Below are 25577 nucleotides of genomic sequence, written 5' to 3'. Positions count from 1 at the left end.
TATATCAGCCAATCCCAATCCGGATCAGCGGATACAATCTAACATTTACATAGCCAATATGGATCGAGAACGGCTACAGTCGATCCCGATATCACCCCGATCCCAGCTTATTGGTTGGTTTCAAGGTCAGATTGGCCAATATCATCCCATATTGGGCTGAAACCACCTAATATGAGTTATTGAAATGAGTCATAGACGGGCACATACCTTCTTCTATCCCCTCCGACATAGACAACAAGCTCGTCCAACTGATCCAGTGAAACCTCTCTCCTTTTTGCTCTCTCTCTCTCTCTCTCTCTCTCTCTCTCTCTCTCTCTCTCTCTCTCTCTCTCTCTCTCTCTCTGCTGTAGCAACAGGGAGAATGAGAGAGAGAGGAGTGGGAGAGTGCAAAGAAGAGAAAGCGAGGGAGTGGAAGAGTGTAAATAAGAGAGGGGGAAGGAGTGGGAGAGTGTGAGGGAGAGAGAAGGGCAAAACACGGTGAGAGAGAGAGGGAATGAGTGACTCAAAAAGGGAGAGTAAAATAGTTTTTTAAGTGAGTGGGAGATAGCAGAGAGTGGGAGAGAGTTAGTGGGAGAGAAAATAAGCAGAAGAGAGTTAGTGTGAAAAGAAAGAGAAAATAAGATTATGTATTTGTGTGAGAAAGGAGAAAAGAGATTGAGAATATAGTTTTTCTTTTAGCTTTTAAATTTTATATTGGATTAGTTTATATTTTCTATCTTTTTCTTTGTTTATTTTAATTATTAGGATTCTTTATGTATTTAGAAAATAATTTTAAAAATTGTGTAATTAAAAATAGTCTGATACGAATGACCGATACTGCCAATACAGTCAACACATGTCATCTTTTTTGGACGGTTGATCTCGATATTCGAAACCTTGGAGAGGACTATTAAAAGTTTAAAGTAGACAACCGGAGAATTAGTCGTATATGAAGAACTATTTGTATCTTGTAGAATGGAGAAACTCATGTACTCATCAATAATAAAAGAATGCAGAAATACTGAAGGTTTCTACCTTCTCGAATTACAAAAAGCATATCCCACTTATCATTTAAATGATTAAAGAGTACTGAGTTTTAGCTTCACAGAAGATTGCAAAAAAAATATGACATTACCTTAATACCAGCCATAGTGCATCTTTCTGTAGTTGAGCCTACAATTCTGTCAGTCTCTCCTTTAGATGTCCCATTAACAATGTCAAACCTAAAGTCATCAAGACTTTGTATTTGCAGTAATTCATGAACAGTAGCTGAAACTTGCTTCCACATTTTACTTACACTACGTGGGTAATTGTGAGACACTGCTCTCAATGCCTGCAAGCATACCATTGCCATATAAGAGGCAAAGGAAACCTAATTAATAAGGTGGAAAAAATGCAAATGAAAAAGAAAACTATCTTATTATGATCAACTTATACATCAAAACAAATAATCCATAGTTTCAGCATGTTGACAGCAAAATCCCAGTAGATTCCAAGAGAAAAATATAAAGGTGAGAAAATTATAGGTTACATAACCAAAAGAACAAAGAACAAAATATTCAAAGATATAAAGAAACAATTTTATATCAAATAATCAAATTTACAAACATTATACTTAATAGCGAGATACAGTTTGCTTACAGTGAGATATGGGTGATACAAGAGATACTTCGGTGGATACATTTTCAGATTTTATTGCTATAGATGGATGGGTTCAGATCGAATATGTTAAGTATGAAACACTAAAACTATTAAGTGATGGTATTGATTTGAATTGCTTTCCCTGATTAAATCCAATAGGATTTCATTATATTAAAACATACAGCATCATAAAAAATATATAAAATTGATGAGCACATTATCCAACAATCCGTTAGGAATGTGAAATGATCACTAGAACATTGTAGGTAAGTTAGCACTATTGGCTAAGCTAAAGAAGTTCATTGTTGATTGGTTGAAACTTAAAATCATCAATCTCAATCTAATCAAAGATGAAAATTAAGAACCAAAAAGGGTAATTATGTGATACCTGGAAAGCCTCAGTTCTGATGCTCAGGTGCATTCCTCTCTCTGTGAATTGGAATAAAATAACGACTACACTTGACTCTTGTTCAGCATGCGTGGAACCTAAGAAAGAATAGAGTTCTGTTGGTTATTCAAGGTTCTCTACTATCAATCATTGCTAATAATATCCAAGGACTCTATATATCCTCATTCAAACTTGGTTCTTGCAAGTAATGATTATGCATAAAAAATTTGATGATAATCTAACATCAAATTATCCTTATATTCATATTACTGTAGAAAAATATCTGCACAAATATGAGCATTCACTATTTCTGATCTTATAGTTCAAAATCCTAAATTGTTGCTAGTTAAGAAAGAATAAGGACTTCAATTTAAGAGCAGAGAGGTGCAGCAAAAGACAGATGGTTGGTCATGTAATATCTCTCACACTTTTATCTAATTTAACTGGTGGTACATTGAAATCCTCTCTTTTATGTTTTCTGTTGTGTCACAGACTGCTTTTGATCTATGCACATACTTCACATTGGACTTGTGTCACATCTACAAATCGTCATGGATTTGTTTCAAAGGCTTTTTATTCTTTGAGCCACAAACACAAGCAAACCTGTTCACTTGGACTTCCAACAAAAAGTGAAGCAAAAGAGTTGGTACACAAAGGTCCCCATCTCAGAACCATCAAGCCAACGCCCACCACACGCTTCCATTAGCATCCAGTCCTCTTTGCTAAACCTTTTTAGTCTTCCTCTTATTTTGCCATCAACCAATTTGACAGAATTGCCCAAAAGTGGAGGTAAAGGCAGGGGCAGCATAATTGCCAAATAATGGTAGGCACAATGTTAGTAGTGAAAATGGCATTTCTTAGAAAATCTGCAAAAGCAGCTGGAAAATGTCTTAGTGCTCTTAGGGGTAGCACACACCCAGGTGCCATTCTGTCCCTGGTCCTTTATTATTTTAATGTCTGTTAGGTTCAATCTTCACTAAACTATAGATAGGTGGCTGGCCAGGGGTTCGCCTACTGTGTAGGCACTAGAAGGGTGCCTATGCGAGGCACCCAAAAGTAAGGCAGTCATATAATAGAAAAGCTGTGAAACAGCAAAATAGTCATAGGTATTTGCAGGAAAAGAAGTTGTTTTTTCTTTCATAGAGGCAATTGGCCAATTGTTGTGTTACTCTCCCAATAGTAGCCTTAGAATACAGCAACAATATTCTCAATGTTCCTTTTCTCAGCAGCTGTTGTCATTGCTAATCCTTACAAAAAGGAAAGAGAGATCAGAGGATAAGAACAATAGAAATTATGGCAAAAACATCCATTTCATAACAATTAGAAACTCCTTAGAACTTGAATAATAAGTAGGTTTAAGAGCCAAGAAGGAACGTTACTTTACACTCAATACCTATACTAGAACTTAGAACTATTAATGGGGTTTAACAACTACCCGTGCCTAGAACCTGACTGAATTAAAACCTATACTAGAACTATTAACAATTGAAACTGCATAATTACCAAAGCCTAGGCAGGCATATAGCTCAACACGCCTTGAGGACCTGCCTAAATTCTAGGCAGGGTGGTTAGTGGCCGCCCACCTAAACTTTGACTATTCTTATTTCCGTCTTGTTTGGTTTGAGGCTAAACTCCGAATTCAATTAGTTAGTCTCATTTCTTAGTCTTGATTTTTTGAACAATAAACTTAATTAGATATTAAAAAGATGAAAAAATGTTTGGTTACAAAACCAATTTAGAGATCCCCGAACTAGTTCCAGGGGGTCCCTAAACTCAAAACAACAAAGCCAAAAACACTAGTTAGATTTGCTAATGGCACCACCTCCCTTTTAGCTCCACAATTTGAAACATTTCAGCCAAAGAAGGCCACAATAATACAATAACATGATTAAAGACCAATACCATGCCATCCTAGTTTCCAATCAGCAGCTCCTGAAACCAATCCATTCGGCCTAAACAAATTGGTTTCAGGTGAAGCTATACAATGGATTTCACAAACAATTATGGCATATGGAACAACTGCATCAATTATGGCATATGGAACAACTGCATGAAGAATCTATACAAATCTTAGTATAAGCCTGAAAAGAAAAAAATAAAGGAATTTTACAAATCACATTTACCTATTTTGTGATTCACAACCCATCTTTAAGAATTTTGTAATTGATCCCTCATTTTTCTCTATAATTTTTATTTAATACTCTAAAGTTATTTTAATAAACTGTATTAACCAACTTACTAAAATACTCTTACCCCCTCCCCCCTTCTCTCTATCCCTCCACCATCTCCCGAACTACCCCCTCTCATCGTCGCCACCACCGCCACCACCTACCCTTGTCTTCTCTGTTTTCTTCTTCTTCTTCTTCTTCTTCTTCTTCTTCTTCTTTTTCTTCTTCTTCTTCTTCTTCTTCTTTCCCCTCCCTTCTCTTCTACCTATCCTTAATTCTACCAAGGATTCGCAGGAGAAGATGGAGTTAACCAAACATCTTGACCTACTCTAATTTGGGATCAATATCTCTAGCTTAGGTATGATGAGGTGGTGTGAGATGATAGGAGAAGATGAGAGACGATGACAGGATGAAGAAGACAAGAGTAATTTAGGTATTTAATAAATTATTTTGTATATTATAACGAAATATTCGTGTGCTGGTAACATTTTAGTTAACCCAGAGTGTTGAATAAAAATTAAAGAAAAAAGTAGAGGTAGGTTACAAAATGCTCAAAAATAGGATATGAATCACAAAATAAGAAAAATGTAAGATGTAATTTATATAATAACATAAAAAAATTTATATATATATATATATTGTATGTATACCTTTCATTCCATAGAACACCATTTGAGCCTACAAAATTACAAAAGATTCTTCTAATGTACAACATTTTACGAATCTCTTGTTGTGTCATTTAATAATATTATTAGAAACCAAAACTAAAGTTTTCTTCGTACGCACATATGACCGCATAAGTTTTGGGTTTTGAGTGTTTCGATAGCTGAAATATATTAATTCATTGATTTCAACTAGATTCAACATAAACATACTTCCTATGCAGGTCATCAATTTCAGCCATTTCATTACCCAATATTCACTAATATTACCACTCCATTACTCACTATTCACTAATATTTGTATATACTTCGTATATCTTGGCTTGAAATCACCAATACTGCACATGTAAGTATTCTATATTACTTTGTAAATGAATAACATAATCATATTTGTACATACTTCACACGGTTTGCGAGTTTGGAATTTCAAGATTGATTTCTGAAGATTTGACATTAGATTTGGGCTTTCCCTGTCTCCCTATAGAAGGGTAAAAAAAATCTGAATGAAAGAATACATCTCTGAGAGACTAAAAACACTAGAAGATCATGAATAGTTGTGCAGAGATTCATCCAAGCTGAACTGTTGAAAGATTATCAAGTTCCTTCAACGCTGGGTTTGAAAGGATCCGTTTCATTAATACTTCTGCCTCGAGGGCTACAGAAACAGGCTAGACAGTCTCAATGGTTAACGAGGAAGGAAATCAAACATGAGAAGCAGTGAGAAGAAGGGGAGTCAAGCAAGGAGATCATGGTTCAAGTTGTTGGGTATTGATCATTGGTTTGTGAATTGCCTCGTAACTGCTACTATTTACTTAATGCTTGGTTTGTTCCTTGAAGAGGATTCATAGGTTTGTGAATCCCCTTGCTTGATGGGAGTGGGCTTTTTCACGTTAAAACTCTTGTGCATGCTTTGCTCGTCCTACTTTGATTACTCATTGGTTTATTATTGCGATTCACTTAACTTTATTAGATTGACTAAGAAAAACCATATTCTAAATTAGTTTAAAATTTCAATAGGAAACATGAATATACCAAAATTCTAGCTATATAGTATCAGATATGATATTCGTCAGATACTTCATGAATATATGACTGATATTTCTTTTATGCATTCGAAATGCTTAAAATAAAAATAAAGAGCAAATACTACTAGAAAACTCTAGGATACTTCTTAGATTCTCTTGGAGGTTCACAAAAAAGGCTATATTTGCAATAATAATGATCTACAACATAAAGGTAAATATAACTCATGCATTTATAGATTGAAATTTCACAAAAGAATCAAAGTTAGGGTTTTCTCCTAATTTTTTACCTAATTTTGAAAGTGAAAATTAGAAAAAGAAAAATAACAAATTCAGGTCTAATTGTTCTGCAATCCAAGTATATCTACTCTATACATGTTATTTCCAGCCATAAATTGTAATTTCTTGGTTGAAATCACCGTCACAAAACAAAATAAACGGTTCCAAAATTGTTCCTATTAAAAATAAATCTGAGAAAAGAATTGAAGAAAACCATCAAATTGAATTCTAACTATCATATGACTTAAAGTAGATCTACCCTACTTCGAATTTCAACAATTTTGTCCTCTAATTTGATTTGAACTTGTACGAAAACTTCCTTAATGATGCTTTTATGACTTAGCAATGGCAAATTTATCCAATTTCTACACAAAATTGGATAAATTTCTAAAACTAAAAGATTTTGATTTAGCCATTAAGATTTATTTTAAGCTTTCGAAATTTCTAATATCTTAATAAAGTCATGCCAGTGGCATACGTGGGCATACCTCCTTAGATATATATATATATATATACACAGACACATATAAATAGATATATATATAAACCGTTTGTGCCCTTGGCAATACGTCTTCTTGTTTTCTAAGATTCATGATATCCACATACTCGCATCGTGTCATCTCTGCCTCCCATATAGGTACCCATGCTTTAGAAAGCTATACAATCACAATCATGGTTCGAAAGATTAGTCAATCCGATCCGCACCTGATCCCAATCAATTGATCGGGATCAGGTGGGATTGGCCAATCCCATCTAGATCAGCCGATTGGGCCGATCCTCTTTCACTATTTCTCTTTCTCTCTTTCACTATTTATTTCACTATCTCTCTCTTTCTCTTCCTACTATAGTTACTGCTTCTTCGATGTAGAAATCTAACTCTAGCAAACTCCACCAACATAGATCCAACTCTGACAACCTTGGCTGTGTGATTTTTGTTTTCTTTCTCTGTTCTCTTATTTCTTCACTGTAGTTTTTTTCATCTCTCCTTCAGTATGGCAGAGTTTTTTTTCTTTTTTTTCATTTCTTCCACTCTCTCTCTCCTTCGTTGTAGCAGTTTTAAGTAAGTACTTTTTTTAGTTTTTAGGCTTCAAATGTGAGTAATTACTATTTTCTATTTTTTTAATTTAAAAAATTTTCTATATTTTTAAATAATATTTAGAATTTTATATAATTAAAAATAGCCCAATCCCATCAGGGCGGCCAATATGGCCGAACTAGCCGATACGGCCAATATGTATTGTTTTTTTAGGAGGCTGATCCTAATTTTTCGAACCTTGATTACAATTACAAATAGTTGTTAAAAAAAATAAATAAAGAACTTATGCTACCTATTTCCAAGACATTATTACATCATCATATCTAATTTAGTCATTATTCGCTATTGTTTCTGCAAATATGAATATTAATGAGCTCAATAGTCAAGAAACATAAGAAAATATAAAATCAAATAAAATAAACTAACCTCCCATACCTTCTTCAAGCATTTTTAAGACATCTGAAGAAGGCGGTGATCTAGAAAATGTTGTTGCCAAGCAACTAAGAGCACTAACCTGACAAATAGGTAGAACAAATAAATTTTGAGATGATATAGCAATTTCTATCAAGAGAAAATTTACAAAACTAACCAAGAGACCATGATGATCATTCTTAATTGCATGATTTCCTAGTATTTTAGCACATAGAGATGAAACAACAGTTGGCAGCAACTCTCTAGGCATTCGAGTGTATCTGTTTATCAAAAACAACAAGAAATATTTATTCTGAGGGAAACAGAAATTTGGCTATAAGAAGTTGAGTCATACGGTGTAGCTGATATCAGAAGAATGAGAATTTTGAACAATCCTGTGAGTAACCCGGTGTGAGTTTCACGCTGAATTAAGTATAATATGCCTGCAAGGTGAAGAAAGAAAATCAACAAAATGACAATATTTAGTTCAAAACAGCACCGAAAGGACAAAGTGGAATATCAAAGTGCATTTCTATGTAAAAGGACATGAATTCCATATTGAAGAAAATTGACAGGCTAAAGTAGTAGCAATTTGGTAATCATAGCAAAAAAATCGGACTCCACTGTTTGCATTGAAGATGAAGATGGAATTACATTAAAATGGAATAAGCTATTGCCTCTATCAGAAAGTGCAGGAAGAAAATGTCGAAATATTGCAAGATGATACTGTAGAAATACTAACCACAAAGCTATCAATTTGATGGCTAAGTGCATGGGTTAAAGCAAGGAAAATTCTTCAGTTTCACGAACAATAGAAAGCGAAATATAAAAGGTATGTGTTCTAGAAGTGTTTAATGCAGGCACTTAGGCAGACGAGTAAGCGGTAGCGCTACTTGACTGCATCGCAAGACGACATGTGGAGCCATTTTGCAGCTTGGCAACATAAAGGCCATCTTGGTAGGCCATGTTGGTGGATGATGCCCCCCGCATGGTGGTAGGCAGCCAAAATGGCAGCCCACTTACATATTTCAGTGTTATATGCAATTTGTTGGCCGACTGCCGGCAGTCCTAGTAACAACAGGAAAAAGAAAATACCATCTCTATCATATTCCTCGTCTCCCTCAAGGTTCTAAATAAGGCTCGAAAAATCGGGATTGGCCTTCCGAAAAAATGATACATATCAACCGTATCGGCCATATCGGCCGTATCGATCGCTTGGATTAATCGGACTTTTTAATTACATAAAATTCTAAATATTATTTAAAAATGCAAGAAAACTTTTAAAAATTTAGGAAAAAGCTTACCAAAAATAAGAATAGAAAAAAGAAAAACTATGGTGCAATAAAAGTTGACAAAAAGAAGAGATTAGAAAGAGTGAGTGCAAAAAAATCAAACAAAAAAAAACCATGATGCAGTAAAGAAGAAGAAAAAGAAAAAGAAAAGAGAAGAAAAAGGGAGAGACCGGAAGAAATGAAAAAAATGAGAGAGAAATAAGAAAATTAATTAAAAAATTATATACTGGAGTTTGTCGGAGTTCACTGGAGTTCGTTGGAGTTCACCGGAGCAAGATCTCTCCGTAAGAAAAATAATGATTATATGTAAGAAGAGAAAAAAAAAGAAAGAAAGAGTAAAAGAAAGAAAAAGAGTAAGAGAGAGTAAAAAGAAAGAAAAAGAGCAAGAGAGAGTGAAAAGAAAGAATGAAAAAGAGAAAGAGTTCGAATAGAGCCTGGATTGGCCGGGTTCAACTGATCCCGATCCAGATCAGTCGATCCGTATCGATATTAGCCGATACGGCGAACCATGCTTTTGTTTAATTTGTAAGGCTCATATGTGAATAATAATTATTTTCTTATTTTTTTATCATATTTTCTAAATTTTAAGAAACTTTTCTATATTTCTAAATAATATTTAGAATTTTATGTAATTAAAAAAAATTCGATTTGATCCAAGCGACTAATACAGCTGATCCGGCTAATACGTATCGTTTTTTCAAAAGACCGATTCTGATTCTGATTTTTCGAATCTTGGTTGTTAGCCTCATTTGTAGGTTGCTTTTAGCCACATTTGCTAGAGAGAAAATGATGGAAATAAGTAAGTGTATTTACTAAATTTAATAGGAATTTGATATTTGTTTTGGGCATTTTCAGTCTTTGTATTATGTTGTGACTATCTTCTGTGAATAATCTAAACTCTAAACTCCTATTTTCTCCCTTTTTTCTAAACATGTAACATTTTGCTATGTTTTATATCATTTTTCGGAATTTAAGTAATTAAAAAAGCATTCTAGATGCAAAACAATATATATACTGGCCAAAACGATCGTATGGCTGAAACTATCAAATACATATATGTTTTTCTTAATAATCAATACAAATAGTTATATCAAATACATATATGTTTTTCTTCCACTCACGCTCTTTCTAATCTCTTCTTTTTTTCAATTTTTATTGCACCATAGTTTTTCTTTTTTCTTTTCTTATTTTTGATAAGCTTTTTCCTAAATTTTTAAAAGTTTTCCTGTATTTTTAAATAATATTTAGAATTTATGTAATTAAAAAGTCCGATCTGATCCAAGCGACCGATATAGTCGATATGTATCATTTTTTTCAGAAGGCCGATCCCGATTTTTTCGAACCTTGAACAAAAGTACTAAAAATCCAATGAATACCGAGTTGGCTCTCGTAAATCCCTGTGGTCGTCATCATAATCACCTTAAGTTTGAAACTAATAATGTCTAGGGTCTAATGCTCCAAAAAGTGATTGCATCATATCATTCATTATCAAATTGATCTTTTTGAATCTAAGAAAGATAATAATTAATATATGAATCTTGTGTCTGAGTATAAGGAGGATATTAAGGAGAATAATAATTAGCATATGAATCATGTGATTGTTTCAAACAATGAATACTTGATGAACCATAGTTCATTGAAGTTCACTAGAGTGAGATTTGCGTTGCCAGAGTTTGTTAGAGCTAGATCCCTCCTTTAGAAAGTGAGAGTGAAAATAAAAGGAGAAAGGAGTGAAAAAGAGAGAGTGCGAAAAAAAGAGTAAAAAGAAAAAGGGAAAGAGCTTGGGGACATCAATAATTGATGTCTTCGGGCCAGATCCGAATCAAATCCATAATGGATCTGGCCCAATTTGATCAAAACCGGCCGATTCTGATCCTAACCAATTCTAGTCATTTGACTGGAATCGACCATGGATCGGGATCGGGTCTGACCGATCCCGATCTAGATCAGGATCGACCAATCCGACAAACCTTGCTAACAACAACATTTGCAACAGAGATAAGTGTAGAGGGTGTTAAAAGCATAGTTTCCAGTTTCGACCGATCCCGAGTGGGATCGGCTGAAACGGTTCAGGATCAGCTATAGCCAAAACCAGTCAGTTGGCTGGTTTCGGCCTTACAACAACAGCAGACAGCTGCCTGCTACTGCTGATGTTGGTAGCTGCAGTCGTCTAATACTGCTGACAACAGTAGACAACTGCCTACTGATGCTGCTAGCTGCAGCTGTCAGCTGCTGCTGACAGCAACAGCCAGCAGCTATAGAGAGAGAGAGAGGGAAAGAGAGGGAAAGAGGAAGAAAGTGAGGGAGAGAGAAAGATAAAAAAAAAGAGTGAGGGGGAGAGAGAGAGAGGGAAAGATAAAGAAAAAAGTGGGAGAGAATGGATAATTCAGACCAATGTATTGAAAAGCGGAAAAGGCGGCCGCCATGGCGGCCGCCCCGCCACTCCGCCTGGCGCTCGTAGAAGGCGGTTTGCCGCATTGGCGGGCCGCCTGAGCGCCAAAAGGCGCTAGCAGGCCGCGCGGCCCGATAAGGCGGGTTGGCGCTTCGGCCCGCCAAACCCGCCTTATCGGGTTTTTCTATAGTGGATCGGATTATCCAATATCCACTAAAAAAACTTAACCAATACCATTAATATTTCTTCTCTCTCTCGCTGCTCGCTGCGCCCTCTCTCTCTCTCACTAAAATCCCTAAATCCCTAAATCCCTAATCTCTCTCTCGCTGCGCCCTCTCTCTCTCTCGCTGTCCCCTCTCTCTCTCGCTGCGCCCTCTCTCTCTCTCGCTGCGCCCTCTCTCTCTCTCTCGCTGCGCCCTCTCTCTCTCGCTGCGCCCTCTGTCTCACTGCGTCCGCTCTCGCTGCGCCCTTTCTCTTGCTGCGTCCGCTCTCACTGCGCCTGCTCTCGCTGCAGAGGTATGGGCCCCTCTCTCTCTCTCACACACACAATCTCACTCTCTCTCACTCTCTCCTTCTCTCTCTCTCTCTCACTCCTCTCTCACAGTTTCACTGTCTCACACCGAAGTAGTTAATTTTTTTTTTAATTTTCAATTCTGTCTAAAGTAGGTAAATCTTAATCTATTAGTTACTTAGTGATTATCTGATAATAATGATAATATGTTCGTTAATTAGTTAATCACTTCATCTGTTAATGATGGTTAATTACTTAATTCAGAAATTAATTTAGTAATTATCTGATAATATATTTTTTAGTTTTTCTCTGTTTCAGTGTTTCTTATTACTTAATTCCTCTAGTTAATTAGTTTTTCTCTGTTTCTGCTAATCTATTGAATACTTGAATGTTAATTAGTAATCTACTAATCTGTTAATGATTGTTAATTACTTAATTCATAAATTAATTTAGTAACTATCTGATAAGTGATAATATGTTTTTCAGTTTTTCTCTATTTCTTATTACTTAGTTCCTCATTTCTTCTATTTTTTCTTTAATTCTGTTAATTAAGATTGTTAATTATTTGATTCAGAAATTAATTCAGTAATTGTCTGATAATATTTTTTTCTCTGTTTCTTATTTCTTAATTCCTCTAATTAATTCAGAAATTAAGATTATAGATTAAGATTTAACAGTGAGTTAATTTTTAGTGTTAATCTGTCTCTAACATTTCTTTTGAATTAGTGAATTACTGGATTAAGTTATTAAGTATTAACTAGAGAGTAAATTAGTAATCAATAATTAGTAAATAACTAAATATCTTACTATTTGTTTTACTGGAGAAGGTAAAACAGTAATTAATTACTATTTTTAAATCTGAAATGTGAATTATGAATTATCAATCATATTTGTTTTTTGCCCAATTTCATTACAGAATACAGATAGTCAAATATGACCACTAATTCCTCTCAAACACCGTCTGTGGTTGGGTCAACTTCATCTGAATTTTTTGTGCCTGTTGGCTCCAATGATCCAGGGTGGCAATATGGATACCTTCCAAATAAAATTGATGCCAATACGGTGAAATGTAGATTTTGTGGGAAGGTTACTAAGGGAGGAATTAGTAGATTCAAGAAGCATATTGCTCATGTTAGAGGTGATGTTGCGCCTTGTCCAAAAGCTACAGATGAGGCAAAAAAAGCTATTAAAGAGCATATAGAGGGCAACAAAAGGAGAAAGGAGGATAAATCAAAAGAGGAAGCAGAATTGAGAGCAGAAGTAAATATATTTGGAGAAAAGGAAAATCCAGAAATTTTAAAAGTTGGAAGTAAAAGGTCAAGAAGTAGAGGTCCTTTAGACAAATACACATCTATTGATCCAGAAATTTCAATTAGAGAGCGGGGGAAGATGGTACAGACAAGTATAAAAGATACTTTTGCAAAAGAACAAAGAGATAGAGTGCTAATGTACTTAGCTCATTGGGTTTATAAGTGTGGCATTCCCTTTAATGCTGTAACTGATAAATCATTTCATGTTTTGATGGAAGCAGTTGGTCAGTATGGTCCGGGGTTCAAGCCGGCAACTATGCATGAGTTACGTGAGCCACTTTTGAAGAAGCAAGTGGCTAAAACAAATGATGATTTGGAGAACCATAGAGCTGCATGGAAGAAAAATGGCTGCTCCATTTTAACTGACGCTTGGACAGATCGAAAAGGAAGAAGCATTATGAATTTATGTGTCAATTGTGAGCTGGGGGTTAGTTTTCTACGTTCAGTTGATTGCTCTAAAGATTCACATACAGGTGAATACATTCACAATATTGTTGTTGAGGGTATCAAGGAAGTGGGAGAGGAAAATGTACTTCAAGTTGTGACTGATAATGCTGCTGCTAATTTAGCAGCTGCACGGTTGCTAAAGCAAAATTATCCTCGTATATATTGGACATCTTGTGCTGCCCACTGTATAGATTTGATGTTAGAGATGATATCAAAGGAAGGAAGGATTAGGAGTTCAATTGAACGTGGAAGGGAAATCACTGTGTTCATTTATGGACATCACAAAACATTGAGTTTGATGCGTCAGTTTACACAAAAAAGGGAGATCGTGAGACCCGGGGTTACAAGATTTGCCACTTCATTTCTCACATTACAGAGTCTTTTAGAGAAGAAAGAAAAATTAAGGCTTATGTTTACTTCCGATGAATTTTTAAGTTGCAAATGGTCAAAAACTGCGAAAGGAAAGAGGGTTTATTCTACTATCCTCAATAACCAATTTTGGAGGCAAGTGTCATTAGCAGTTAAAGTATTCACTCCTTTGGTGAAGTTGCTACGAGTTGTTGATGGTGAAAGAAAGCCACCAATGGGATTCATATATGGTGGATTGAAAGATGTCAAGAAAGAAATAAAGAATATTTTCAATAATAATGAGACATCTTCCAAGCCTTTTCTAGATGCAATTGATCACTACACAAATGGAAAGCTTGATACACATCTCCACGCTGCTGCATATTACTTAAATCCATACTATTTTTATAGAGATTTGGATGAGATGGAGACTGATTTTAATGTAATGGATGGTGTTCTTAGTTGTATTGAGAACTTTTATCCAGATCAAGCCATTCAAGTTCACATTTCAAATGTTGAGATGAAAGCATATAAGGATGCCACTGGGATATTTGGGAGACCGCTAGCAAGATTAACAAGAGAAGTTAACAATGATGAATTCAACCCAGGTAATAATTATTAATTAGCATATGTTGTAAAAATGTAAAACATGTCTTTTACAATTTTATTCTTTGTATGTTACTAAGTTACTTTTTAATTTTTATGGTTATAGCTCATTGGTGGAGTGTATATGGAGCCGCTGCGCCCTACTTGAAATGTATGGCGGTTAAGATTCTTAATTTAACATGTAGCTCCTCAGGATGTGAAAGAAATTGGAGCTCCTTTGAATGGGTAATATATCATTAATCATTGTATTGACTAAGCTAAATTGATGAATTTTATTATCAAATTGATTTAGTCTTTGATTTGATGATTTCAGATTCATTCAAAGAAGAGAAATAGATTGGAAGTGAAGAGGCTAAATGATCTTGTTTATGTACAATTTAATGCAAGAATGAAGGATCGAAAGATAGCGAAAGAGAAGGATCCAGTCGTTTCAAAAGAAAGAAATAATGCAAGGGAATGGTTGGATAATGATCATGTAGAGCAAGAGGTCTTTCTAGGTGAAGGGTTAACTTGGGAGATGGTGACAGAAGCATCAGGAGCCGAAGAATATTTAAGATCAAGGATGAGCACTAGATCTACTCAAGCTACTACTAGTAGCACTCCTTCCACTTCTCTAGATGAGCAATTAATTGAGTCGGATGAAGAAACAGATGATGAGGAGGATGTTGAGCTAGAATTTGATGATGATTCCGATGATAATCTTTTGGTCGATGAAGTTCCTCCCATAGATTGTGAAGAAGATTAGAAGATGGCCTTTATGTTATAATTGTGAACTTGTTATGAACTTGATAATTTTGAATTTTTGATTATATGTTATTTGTTATGGACCTTATAATTTTGATATGTTTTATCATATTATTTTGTTATGATTGTGAACTTGTTGCTAGGAACTTATGGTTGTGATAATTTTGAATTTTGAATCTTTGATTATGTATTTATAGTTGTGAATTATGGTAATGTTATTGTGGTTGTAAATTGTGATTATGTTATTATGGTTTAGAACTTGTTGCTATTTATGTATTTATGTTATTATGGTTGTGAATTTGTGATTATGTATATTATATATGTTTATTTATTTATTTATAATTTTTTATATTAAAAATGCTAGACCGCCTTGTCACCCGCCTTGTCGCCCGCCTTCCGCCTAGGCGCTAGGCGGTGGGGTGACCGCCCGCCATCCGCGGCCGCCTTTCAAAACATTGATTCAGACTAACAGTTAAAGGAATAGAAAAGAAGAGAGGGAGGAAGAGAGATTTTTACTTTTTAGGCTTTATATGTGAGTAATTATTATTTCTTATTTTATTATAGTTTTTTGTAAATTTTTAAAAATTTCTCAATATTTTGAAATAATATTTAATATTTAATTAAAATAGTTCGATCTAATACAAATAGCCGATACGGCCGATACATATCGTTTTTCGAAACGGCCGATCCTAATCTCGATACCGATTTTAAGAACCTTGGTTAAAAGAAAAACAAGCAGAGTGAGAAGAGAAAAAATGCAACAAAAGGAACAATCGAAACAACAAGACATCAATAACACGTCTTGATTTGGATTCAATTTATGCCCCGAGCTGAATATATTTAGCATTGGAAAAGAATTCAAATTAACTCTTTAGTCGATACAACAAATAAAATAGCCGAATTGGACAATATGGATCGATACAACTGATATGGACAATATTCGATCAATACAACCAATACTAGGCTGAAACCAAGAAAAACACTAGTTTCTTCTCTTGTTTCAGATTGGCAATGACTGATTCCTATACATATCGGCCTATACATATTGATACTGATCAATACTTCGAACCATGCTCTCTTTATATAGGTTTATCACACTGTATACCCCTAGCCTCATTCGTCATCTCTTGATTGATAAGTTTCTCATGAAGGTACACCATGCTTCACACTATCTCACACTAGCTAGCTCTCCACTCAAGTGATTAGTTAGATTACGGGAAAGGACGGCAGTCAATCTCCACTGATGCGCCACTCTACCTCTCCTCTCTTAATTAGAAGATGACAACACCAATCTCTACACACTATCTCCTAATCGACTTCATGTGAGAAGCATGAGGGAAATTATTCTGTAGTATTTTTCATATATGTCATGCTTACTGCTCACAAATTTAATTTTTGGGTAATATCTTTCCTAGTTAAAAGATAGATAAATTGTTTTTCTAGAAATATCTGTATATAAAAAGCAGTGGCGGCAGAAGGCATAGCATGCTGCCCCTCCATCCACCACAGTTTTCCTGTACTGGCATGGAATGGCATTTGGGGCTTGAGGCAGGCACCACATCAGCCATGGACCCACTATATTGCCTGCTGTGGCAGGGAGATCCGCTAACCTATTACTCGACTCAATAGACTTTTAAGTTGCTTATTAACAAAAGAAAAAAGGCTTCGGTGTACCTCACAAGCCTAGATTTGCAGCGAGACTAAAAATGGCAAAATGGAAGAGATAGTATGAAGAGGAGAGGAAGAGAAAAGGGAAATAAGGAAGAACAAGAGATGGGAGGGCATCACACGGACATTGTCATCTGCATTTGCCTTACTAGTTACTACCATCTTTACATGAGGTTCTTCTATGCCTTTTCCCTTTCTTGTCCTTTCAAAATCTGTTATTTATTCTATATTCCACTGCACAAACAACATGCTTCTTCTTTCTTATCTTTTCATCTTGGCCTTCAGGAATGAACCTGGCCTCGGGGATCCTGTACTCCTTCCTTCAAACAATCAAATGTGAGCTCAAACTGAGGCATCATAAGGTATGAAATCGCCTGTAGATGGTAGATGATAGATGGTAGATGTAACATGGAGATTTTTAAATTGTCCAATCAAAAGTATATCAAATATATCTATATAGCAGGCAAAAAATTGTTGAGTGTGCGATTCTTCCTCATTTATCTAAAGTACGGACACAGAGAGTTCAAAAAATAATGCAAAGGCAGTCTACAAGAGAATTGTCATTTAATTTGAAAATTCTTATGAATCCATATGCTGATTTAATTACTATCAATTAGAATTGAGATCCACACACCAATAAAATGTTGAATGATCAAAGGGTGACAAGTGTAAAAGTGGTGTATCAGCTTCTAGAAATAATCTGAAATAAATAATGATCAACAATAAAAATTTACAAAAATGATTGCAGCACAGATAAACCTGGCACTTGATAATACCTGTATGCAACTGCATTAGAATTTGACCAAGGGAACATGATAGTGTAGTAAAAGATCCGCGTTTAGAAGATTCTTTGAATTCAGCTACTTGTGATAAAACTAATGCATGCCCATCCAACATGGCAGCAATAGCAGAAGCAGCCTCCATTCGTATCTGAAAACAAAAAAGAGAAAATTACAGGATGTTAAAACAGTCTGGAAACAAAGGTTCGAAATGAGAAAATGAGAATCTATTCATAGAGAACATATTTGCAGCATATCATGAAATCAGTGGAAGAACAGAATGTGGAGGTTTCATATAAAAAGGGAAATGCCCATCATAAGTGTCCTAGATTCTGTTTCTAATGAAACAGGAGCTGCAGCCTGGTTTGTCAAAAAAATAAGTGTCCTAGATTCTGGAGCGGAAACAAAAATCATTGCAACTTAATAAATGTGATAGATAAAGAATGGCAGAACGCTTCATAGGAACTCTTTAATCCTTACTGTTCATATGCAAAGTGAGTTTTTGAGTAATAGACTTGTTTCAGCTTCTAGAATACTCAACACCAGAAGACATATAAGGGAAAAATAACATGACCAAGCATACTTGCTCAGGAAAAACAGAAGAACAAATTCAAGATTTGCAACATCTTAAGAGTTTTACCTTGATTACAGGATCAAAGATAAGAGATGTCATTAGATTTGCCTGATACTTCCTGTGGAAACATGCATCATGCAAATTAGAAGCAAAATGGCAAACATATTGCAGCAGGAAGAAAATGGAATAACTTTACCTCAACTGTAGTACATCATTCTCAGGTAAAAGTAGTGGCCAAAGCGAAGTGAGCAACTTAGGATCAGCATGACAAAGATCCTTAAAAGTAGAAAGTAGACAAGTTAGTCAAAGCTCAAAAAGGCTTTCAGAACATCAGACTATTGGAGAAGTCGTAGCTACGCATATTTACTCATAAAGATACCTTAAAGATGAATGGGTTTTAAATTTTTAACTCTTCACTACATCACGAAAGACAAAGTAATTGCACAAAACAAGCAAGAAAACTCACTAAATATTGAAAAAAAATAATGCAAGTTATTACAATCTAAGCAAAAATCAAGATAATCTCCTGAAATCAAGCTACCACTAAACCTACCTAGAATTGCAGATGCATAAGATACACATTCCATGTTTGCGTTAGTGTTATGTTTGTTGGATCGCAAATTTGTGAAAATGCATTCATTGATAATGTACAAACCTTATACTTTATGCTGATATTACAAGGCACATATAACTTAAGATTAAATTTGAAGCAGATTTCATTCTAGGTTCAACCCAGCTATTATACCAGAAACCACTCGAACTGTCCCTGGTATGTTTGAACGCCCCCTGCCCCCTAATTAAGTTCATGACTATTATTCAATGAGCATATGAATGACAATCGAATGTCAGATGGAGCTGTGGCATCATTCGAAGAGCATTTAAATGCCAGAACATAAACCCTAAGGAATCCTTCAAAGGTGTTTAAACTAAGATTCTGAATATCAGGATCTAGATCAAACGTCCAGAATGCATAACAGTAGTATCAACTGTCCTTATAGACTATCTGTATCGAATTATTTTTTAATTACGTGGAATTTTAGAAATTATTTTTAAAATACAAAAAAAATCCTAAAGGATATAAATTATAAATTACTCCCTCATAAAATTTAAAACCTAAAAAAAATATACTACATCCTCATTCTCTATTTCTCTCTTCCTCTTTCTCACACAAATAAAAAATATCATTTTCCTCTCTTCCCACCAACTCTCCCCCCCCCTAACTCAGTCTCCCTCCTACTAACTCTCTCTCACTCCTTGCCATCTCTCACTAAAACTCGTTCTCTCTCTATCTCTATCTTTATCTCTCTCTCTCTCGATGCCTTCCTTTTTTCTCTCTCCCTCACACTCTCCCACTCCCTCCCTCTCTCTCTTCCTTGCACCTTCCCACTCCCTCCTCTCTCATTCTTTGTTGCTATAGCAGAGAGTGACAGCGAAAAGGGGAGAGAGAGGTATGGCTAGATCCACCGAAGGAGCTCATCATCTATGTCGAGGGAGATGGAAGAAGGTATGTCATCTATGACTCATTACAATAGCCCATATAGGATGGTTTTAGCCAATCTGATAGAAACGGGTCCACTATGGTACAACATCGGGAGATGCGACCTCAAAACTAACTAATAGGCTACGATTGGTGGTGTTTAGATCGACCAATACTAGCATCCTTGGTTTGCACTTTGGACAACAATGTGGGTTCAAACACCGGCATAATTCTAAGATGGCTTCTAGACTTTTAACGTGAACTGAGTCAAATCAGATCATATCAGGCGGCATTAGACTTACCTAATCGAGTCAATTATGTTAGCTTGGTCTATTTCTATTTTAGTTGAATTTATTTCAACTTATTATGACTTAAGTTGTTTAAGTAGTTGGTTGAGTCTTATTTAATTAGCTTGTTGGGTCAAGTCAGTTAGCCTCCTTTAAATATTATGGAGTGTATCCAAGTTAAGATGAATCAAAAAATTAATCGATTGAGTTCACCTCCTACTTCTCTCTCCCTCTAGTTCTTCTCCTTTAACCCTAGCCTCTTCTCAAACTCAAGCCGCCGCCGCCACCTTGGCCACCGGTCCTCCTCCCACCTCATCCATCAATCCCCCTCCTTTTTTAGAGTCGACCACCTTCTCTCCCTTCCTCTTCCCCTCAAAGTATCAGATCTATTGTTACCACCATCTCCATCTATGTCATCATCACTATCTACAATCTGATCCACCATTGTTGCCCTCTAACAAATCATCTCCAACTGCCACCAACACAATCGACAAAACTTCCTCAATATTAGATCAAGATAAAACGAGAAGAATGTCAATATTAAAAACGTAGATCAGAAGAAGATCATCTTCGGTTAGGGGTTTCGATCCAAGAGCTTACATACCACGAACCAAGTTAGTTTCGTAATTTTGCGACATTAGATGATTATTTAGAGAATATTCTCGACAGGTTATGCAAACTGTATTTCTGCAACTCTATTCGACCTACCCTCCGAGATCGGGTCATATCAAGTGGTATCAGAGCCACCATTTTTCTGATACCATAATCGTGACCAGAGCCATGGCAGCAAGAGGCCAAGGAGAGTCTTACCAAGCTGTGGATCTCATAGAAGCAATAGAGACAAGGACGCCATCATCCCCAACCTCATAGCCACAGCAAACTCCACCGATACCATCAGGCCAACCTAACATTGGAAACATGGTCATCAGCCTCCTCTAGCGGAGGTGGCTATTATACACCTCTATCACAAAAGTGATGGCAATGATGACTAAGGGCATTTTTGAATTTATCATAGAGTTGGCATGGCTTTGACTATTTTAATTATGTTGCTATTATCTTAACTGAGTTATCTAAATTTTCTTGTTTCCATGCCATTTTATTAAAATTTTGAGTTTCTTTCCTACATTTATATAGTTTTTAGAATTTAAACTATTAAAAGAGATAGTCTAAAACTGAACTGTTGATACAACGAGATAGCCAATATAACTGATGCATATAGGTTTTCTAGCAACTAATATTGATACTTGAACCCTCATATATTCCATAAACACGCATACGTGGGTATTTCCAAGAATAAAAAAAAACAACATACCACCTTTCCAAATTGACGGTTAAGTATGGAAAAAAAACAACATACAATTAAAGCTTGTAATCCCCATTTAGGAGAATGCTATATCATTTAAATTTTATTACATTACCACTTATGACTGTCAAGCAAATCAAAAGGAAGAAAAGCTCCCCAAAATTATTTTAGAAATTCAATCAGAATATCCAAATGCAATTTTCATCTCAAAATAATCCTTTCACCCCTCAAAAGCAATATGTCTCCATATTTTGTTTATACTATAACTATGAATCGTCTCTCAAAGGAGATTCATTAGCTAGGAAGCAAAGGGGGGCGTCCAGACACCCTAGGTGCCACCAATTGGCACAATGCCGACACGATAATTCATGCCACAAAGTAAAGAAGGCATGTTGATCTAAGTTTGGAATCAAAAGGGAAAATGATAAGCCAAAGCGAAGGACCGAGTCAAAGTGGAAAACCGCAACACAAAAATACATATAAAATAAGGTTGATGCATAATGGATACCTGTATGCAAGCAACCGCAGCTAATCTAGCCTTTGAGCTTCGAAAAGGATCTTCAATATTTGCATATCCATCACTATCACTATGATCTGAATCAGACGATGTAAAATCATATCTTGAAGATTCACAATCTGAAGACACCTGGGCATCCAATAGATTACTCTTATTTCCTTCCCTTTTCCGTAAGTGTGGGGGTCTATATGGACCACGATCACTTTTTGTAGTCAGACCAGAATTCAGTTCTAAAGAACGAAATGCCTTCTCCTTTGAGTTACCGGTTGCAGGTGGTAAAGAAGACCGACTTGGAAGCCCATACATAAAAAACATTTGCAGAGTTGCTACAAAACCTGCCACCTTATATTTTAAAGACAATGTTAACAGTCAAAAGGAAAACAGCAAAGTATGCTGATACAGTAGGTTCAACTACCAAACTCCATAACTTACATGCCCAGAAAGAGAACCCTTAGGATCTGAAAGAACCAAATGGAGACAATGAAGAAGTTTGGTATAGAACCTGGGAACAATTAGGAGAAATCTTAAATTCTTGAGAGTATCCATTCAGGAATTCTAAAGGACAACAAATTAAATTAGTACCTTGACATAACATTATTCTCTATAAAAAGGTTCTTCGATGACAAAAAGTCCATTACTTTCCGCAGAACCTAAAATGAAAAAGGTATTATGGAAACTACTCATAAGAAAATAACTGCATTTGAGAAATATTCTCACATCAGCAATCGACTGCCACAAATCTCCTGGGATGGAAGACCCAGTCCTGGATAAGACATCTCCTATCAGAGTAAATGCGAAGGTCTGCATATCCCAGAGGTTCGAATACTTCATATTTCTAATTCCAGTACTATGACCAGAAATATCAGATCCATTGGACTGGTGTAAGTAAAGAAGTTCAGCATGCAAGCATGAAACAACAGAAAGGAGAGCTCGGACTAACTGCACACTCTCTGACAATGAATTACTTCTTCGATAAGCCTTGACCATAAACCTGAGAAGAATTGTAAATACAATTAAGGATCAGAGATCATAATGATAAATAAGAAGTGGTAACTCGTAAGTACTAACAAAGAGAGAGGATGAAATCTATACAGAATTATTTTACTTTCCTATCCTAAAATTATATGCCTCTCATAGATGCCACAAAATGAATTGAAAGTATCAAGAGGAAATATCTATCAGTAGTGCCAAATAGATCCAGGTCGAGAAGCTCTAAGTACAGCTACTTTCTAAATATCTTCCCATAAAATCTAAAAAAGTCCACTTGAACTCATAGAGAAATTTCAAGGGAACATAAGTACATAGGAATTGAAGAGGTTGAAGCCATACCACAGATTATACATAGTGTGTGTTACTTGTTTAGTCAAATTCAAGTTTCTTAACTCCATTTTCATGAAGGAATTGGAGCGGCTCATTATTATAAGTTAACAGAAGAAGAGAATTAATATCATATAATGAAACAACTTCATATATGCAATTGTATCGAGTTCAAAATAATCCCTCCTCCAAATGAGGTTCTCTGTACAATGACATGGACGGACATCTCCAAAACTATTATCTCTTACATATTTTCTATTTATGTTATTTATTTATGCATCAGTTCCAACCTCAAATACAATTCCTATGTATGCTTCCGTTCCTCAAGTCAACAAAGAATTCATGTTGATACAATGCGATGAAAGTATAGCATTTAACCTGAGAATCTCCAAACATTCAGTTGTCGCATTCACTACAGCAGTCTGAGAAGTTAAGTTGTTACTACAGGCTTTTTCAGGTAAGCACTCCAGAATCTCTTGAAGAAAGTTCAGCAAAATGACCCACGAAGAAGAATTTATCTCCAGGTGCACTCTACAGCAAACATCATAAATCTGTACCGGAACGGCCCAAATGCACCAGAAAAATATATCAGTAGATTGCATGAAATTGACACTTCAATGTTATGAGCAGCTCAAAGAGGAGAAAAAAGATAAATTTTAGTTACTATGAGTGAGGCTGCCAACTTAAGTATAAATGCGAGATGACGGGAAATCAGAAATGTTGCTTGTTATGAGTTGATTTACCAATTTGGAAAATTCTGAGCAATCATGTGTTCCAATCATACGTATCCAGTGAGGAAAGATTGACCAAGGAGATCAAAATTATTACCAAATGGCATATGCGAACCAATGCATCGTCCACATCTGGGCACTTCGAAACAGCCACCGCCAACTCCGCGAGAAGCATCACATCCGAAGTGACCTGAGACCAAAAGCAGAAGATTCCCCATCTCATACGAGAATACGGTACGGGAAGAAGGGACTCGGATTGGCGAAGTACCTCGTGGGGAGGGAGGTGAGCTGCGGCGGCAGCGAGGGCATCGGAGGGGTGGGAGAGGACGAGGTCGCGGAGGAGAGAGAGGAGAGTTGGGGGAGAAGGACATGCTAGGGTTTCGTCTCTCAGGGTGAGGAACGCCGTCCGCCATGATCTGACGCCGGGTGAGGACGACGCCATCGACGCCGAAGTGGGCTGTTCCAGCGCTGCAAGAGATGCTTTTGGAGGAGAGACTACTAATAAACGTTGTGGATTTGGACCCAACTCTAATGCTGGCCCAATTGATAAAGTGGCCGTTTGGTTTCCTTTATATTACTTTCAAAATATCTTTTTTTTAATTTCAAACTATAATTTTTTATTTTAGAATAATAATTATTTTTTATCAAAAATTATGCCTCATACCACCCAAACTCAATTATCAATTTATCATTCAATATTATAGAAGTATTCGGCTTTCTCAAAATAATTATTTAAATAATTATATAAGCTTTCCAATGCATGTAAAATAATATATTGATCGGAGTTCATGTTAAAAAGATCTTAGCACTACCGTAGTAAAGAAATGAACGAAGACTTTGAAGGACTTCAAAAAAGTTTTTAAAATAACGAGGAGGAGAATGAGTTTAAAAGATATTCGTAGCTCTTTTCTCACACTCAGTATCATCTAATAAAATAATCTATATTTTACATATGAATTAAGAACATATTACATTATTTTATTGTACTTCATTAAATAAAAGGTAGAATTGAAACTTTTAAAAAATAAGGTGTAAAATATAAAATGGGGAGAAAGTGCAGCATATATCTAAAAATAAAATAATTTTTCTTATTATTTTTTTACTTTATATCATACCAAAATAAATTATTACATTCTTATTTTAAAATACAAAAAATATATATTATTCCTATAATAAAGGCATCATGTTGAGAATAATAAAATATATACTTATTCTAAAATGGCGTTTATTCTTAAAGCAAACTACTCCTTAATAAGCTCCTGTGCCTACATACACCATCCCTGGTCTCTTCTAAACATTATCAGTCGTCAGCTACTGCCTTATAAGTAAGCTTGCTCTTGTTGATATTGTTCAGTATAATCCTTGTTTCACAGGAATCTAAGTTTCAACTCAGTTCTTGAATAAGATTATGAAGAATCTGAGAGCATAATTCCATCTTCTGTCCTTCTTGGACCGACGTGATCTAACCTCAATGTTCCTTCTCCTGCGTCGTTTATTCGCGGCCTGCAATCCAAAACTCCAAATATCGTAAGCAAAAATTGACGCCAAGCATATCCTCTCCTAATATTCCCACCCCTCCCTCGTTCTCGTAACCCATAGTAAGCGTACTTCAGCAGACACAATTTTTAAAAAAATTGACCGTTGTACGTATATGAATCCACCATCTTCTCTAGCTTCATGCATCAACC

General features: G+C 35.7%; 2 protein-coding genes across 5 annotated transcripts in view; one reads left to right on the top strand and one right to left on the bottom strand.

Moving 5' to 3' along the window:
* The window catches only part of LOC140769579 (uncharacterized), a 41100-nt gene extending 16695 nt beyond the window's left edge, over window positions 1-24405 (bottom strand). For 3 of the 4 annotated variants that reach the window (XM_073110344.1, XM_073110354.1, XM_073110327.1), the window contains exons 1-15: window positions 24158-24405; window positions 23987-24079; window positions 23537-23709; window positions 22559-22832; window positions 22424-22491; window positions 22274-22343; window positions 21833-22183; window positions 18454-18533; window positions 18324-18375; window positions 17681-17834; window positions 7942-8029; window positions 7765-7867; window positions 7602-7689; window positions 2009-2106; window positions 1115-1312 (exon numbers count right to left, since the gene is read on the bottom strand). In XM_073110344.1, the coding sequence (XP_072966445.1) occupies window positions 1115-1312; window positions 2009-2106; window positions 7602-7689; window positions 7765-7867; window positions 7942-8029; window positions 17681-17834; window positions 18324-18375; window positions 18454-18533; window positions 21833-22183; window positions 22274-22343; window positions 22424-22491; window positions 22559-22832; window positions 23537-23709; window positions 23987-24079; window positions 24158-24331 (2064 nt within the window). In that variant the 5' untranslated portion in view covers window positions 24332-24405. The remainder of the gene's footprint in view (window positions 1-1114; window positions 1313-2008; window positions 2107-7601; window positions 7690-7764; window positions 7868-7941; window positions 8030-17680; window positions 17835-18323; window positions 18376-18453; window positions 18534-21832; window positions 22184-22273; window positions 22344-22423; window positions 22492-22558; window positions 22833-23536; window positions 23710-23986; window positions 24080-24157) is intronic. The other variant, XM_073110335.1, reaches the window with a different exon arrangement.
* On the top strand, window positions 12715-15237 carry LOC140769466 (uncharacterized). The gene is made up of 3 exons (XM_073110158.1): window positions 12715-14494; window positions 14599-14717; window positions 14806-15237. Exons 1-3 carry the CDS (start codon window positions 12715-12717, stop codon window positions 15235-15237), a joined length of 2331 nt encoding a protein of 776 aa, XP_072966259.1.
* Window positions 24406-25577: the final 1172 nt, after the last annotated feature.

This window comes from Typha angustifolia, chromosome 2, assembly GCF_048772165.1.
Source record: "Typha angustifolia cultivar Huaian chromosome 2, ASM4877216v1, whole genome shotgun sequence".
Lineage (NCBI taxonomy): Eukaryota > Viridiplantae > Streptophyta > Magnoliopsida > Poales > Typhaceae > Typha > Typha angustifolia.
Note: the sequence above shows the minus strand (reverse complement) of the source record. Positions and strands in the feature narration are given on the sequence as shown.

Bases quoted from the DNA above. Each gene is read 5' to 3' on its own strand.
- LOC140769466 (XM_073110158.1), top strand. From the start codon at position 12,715: ATGACCACTAATTCCTCTCAAACACCGTCTGTGGTTGGGTCAACTTCA. The intron at 14,495-14,598 runs GTAATAATTATT...TTATGGTTATAG, and splicing joins CAATGATGAATTCAACCCAG to CTCATTGGTGGAGTGTATAT. The intron at 14,718-14,805 runs GTAATATATCAT...TGATGATTTCAG, and splicing joins ATTGGAGCTCCTTTGAATGG to ATTCATTCAAAGAAGAGAAA.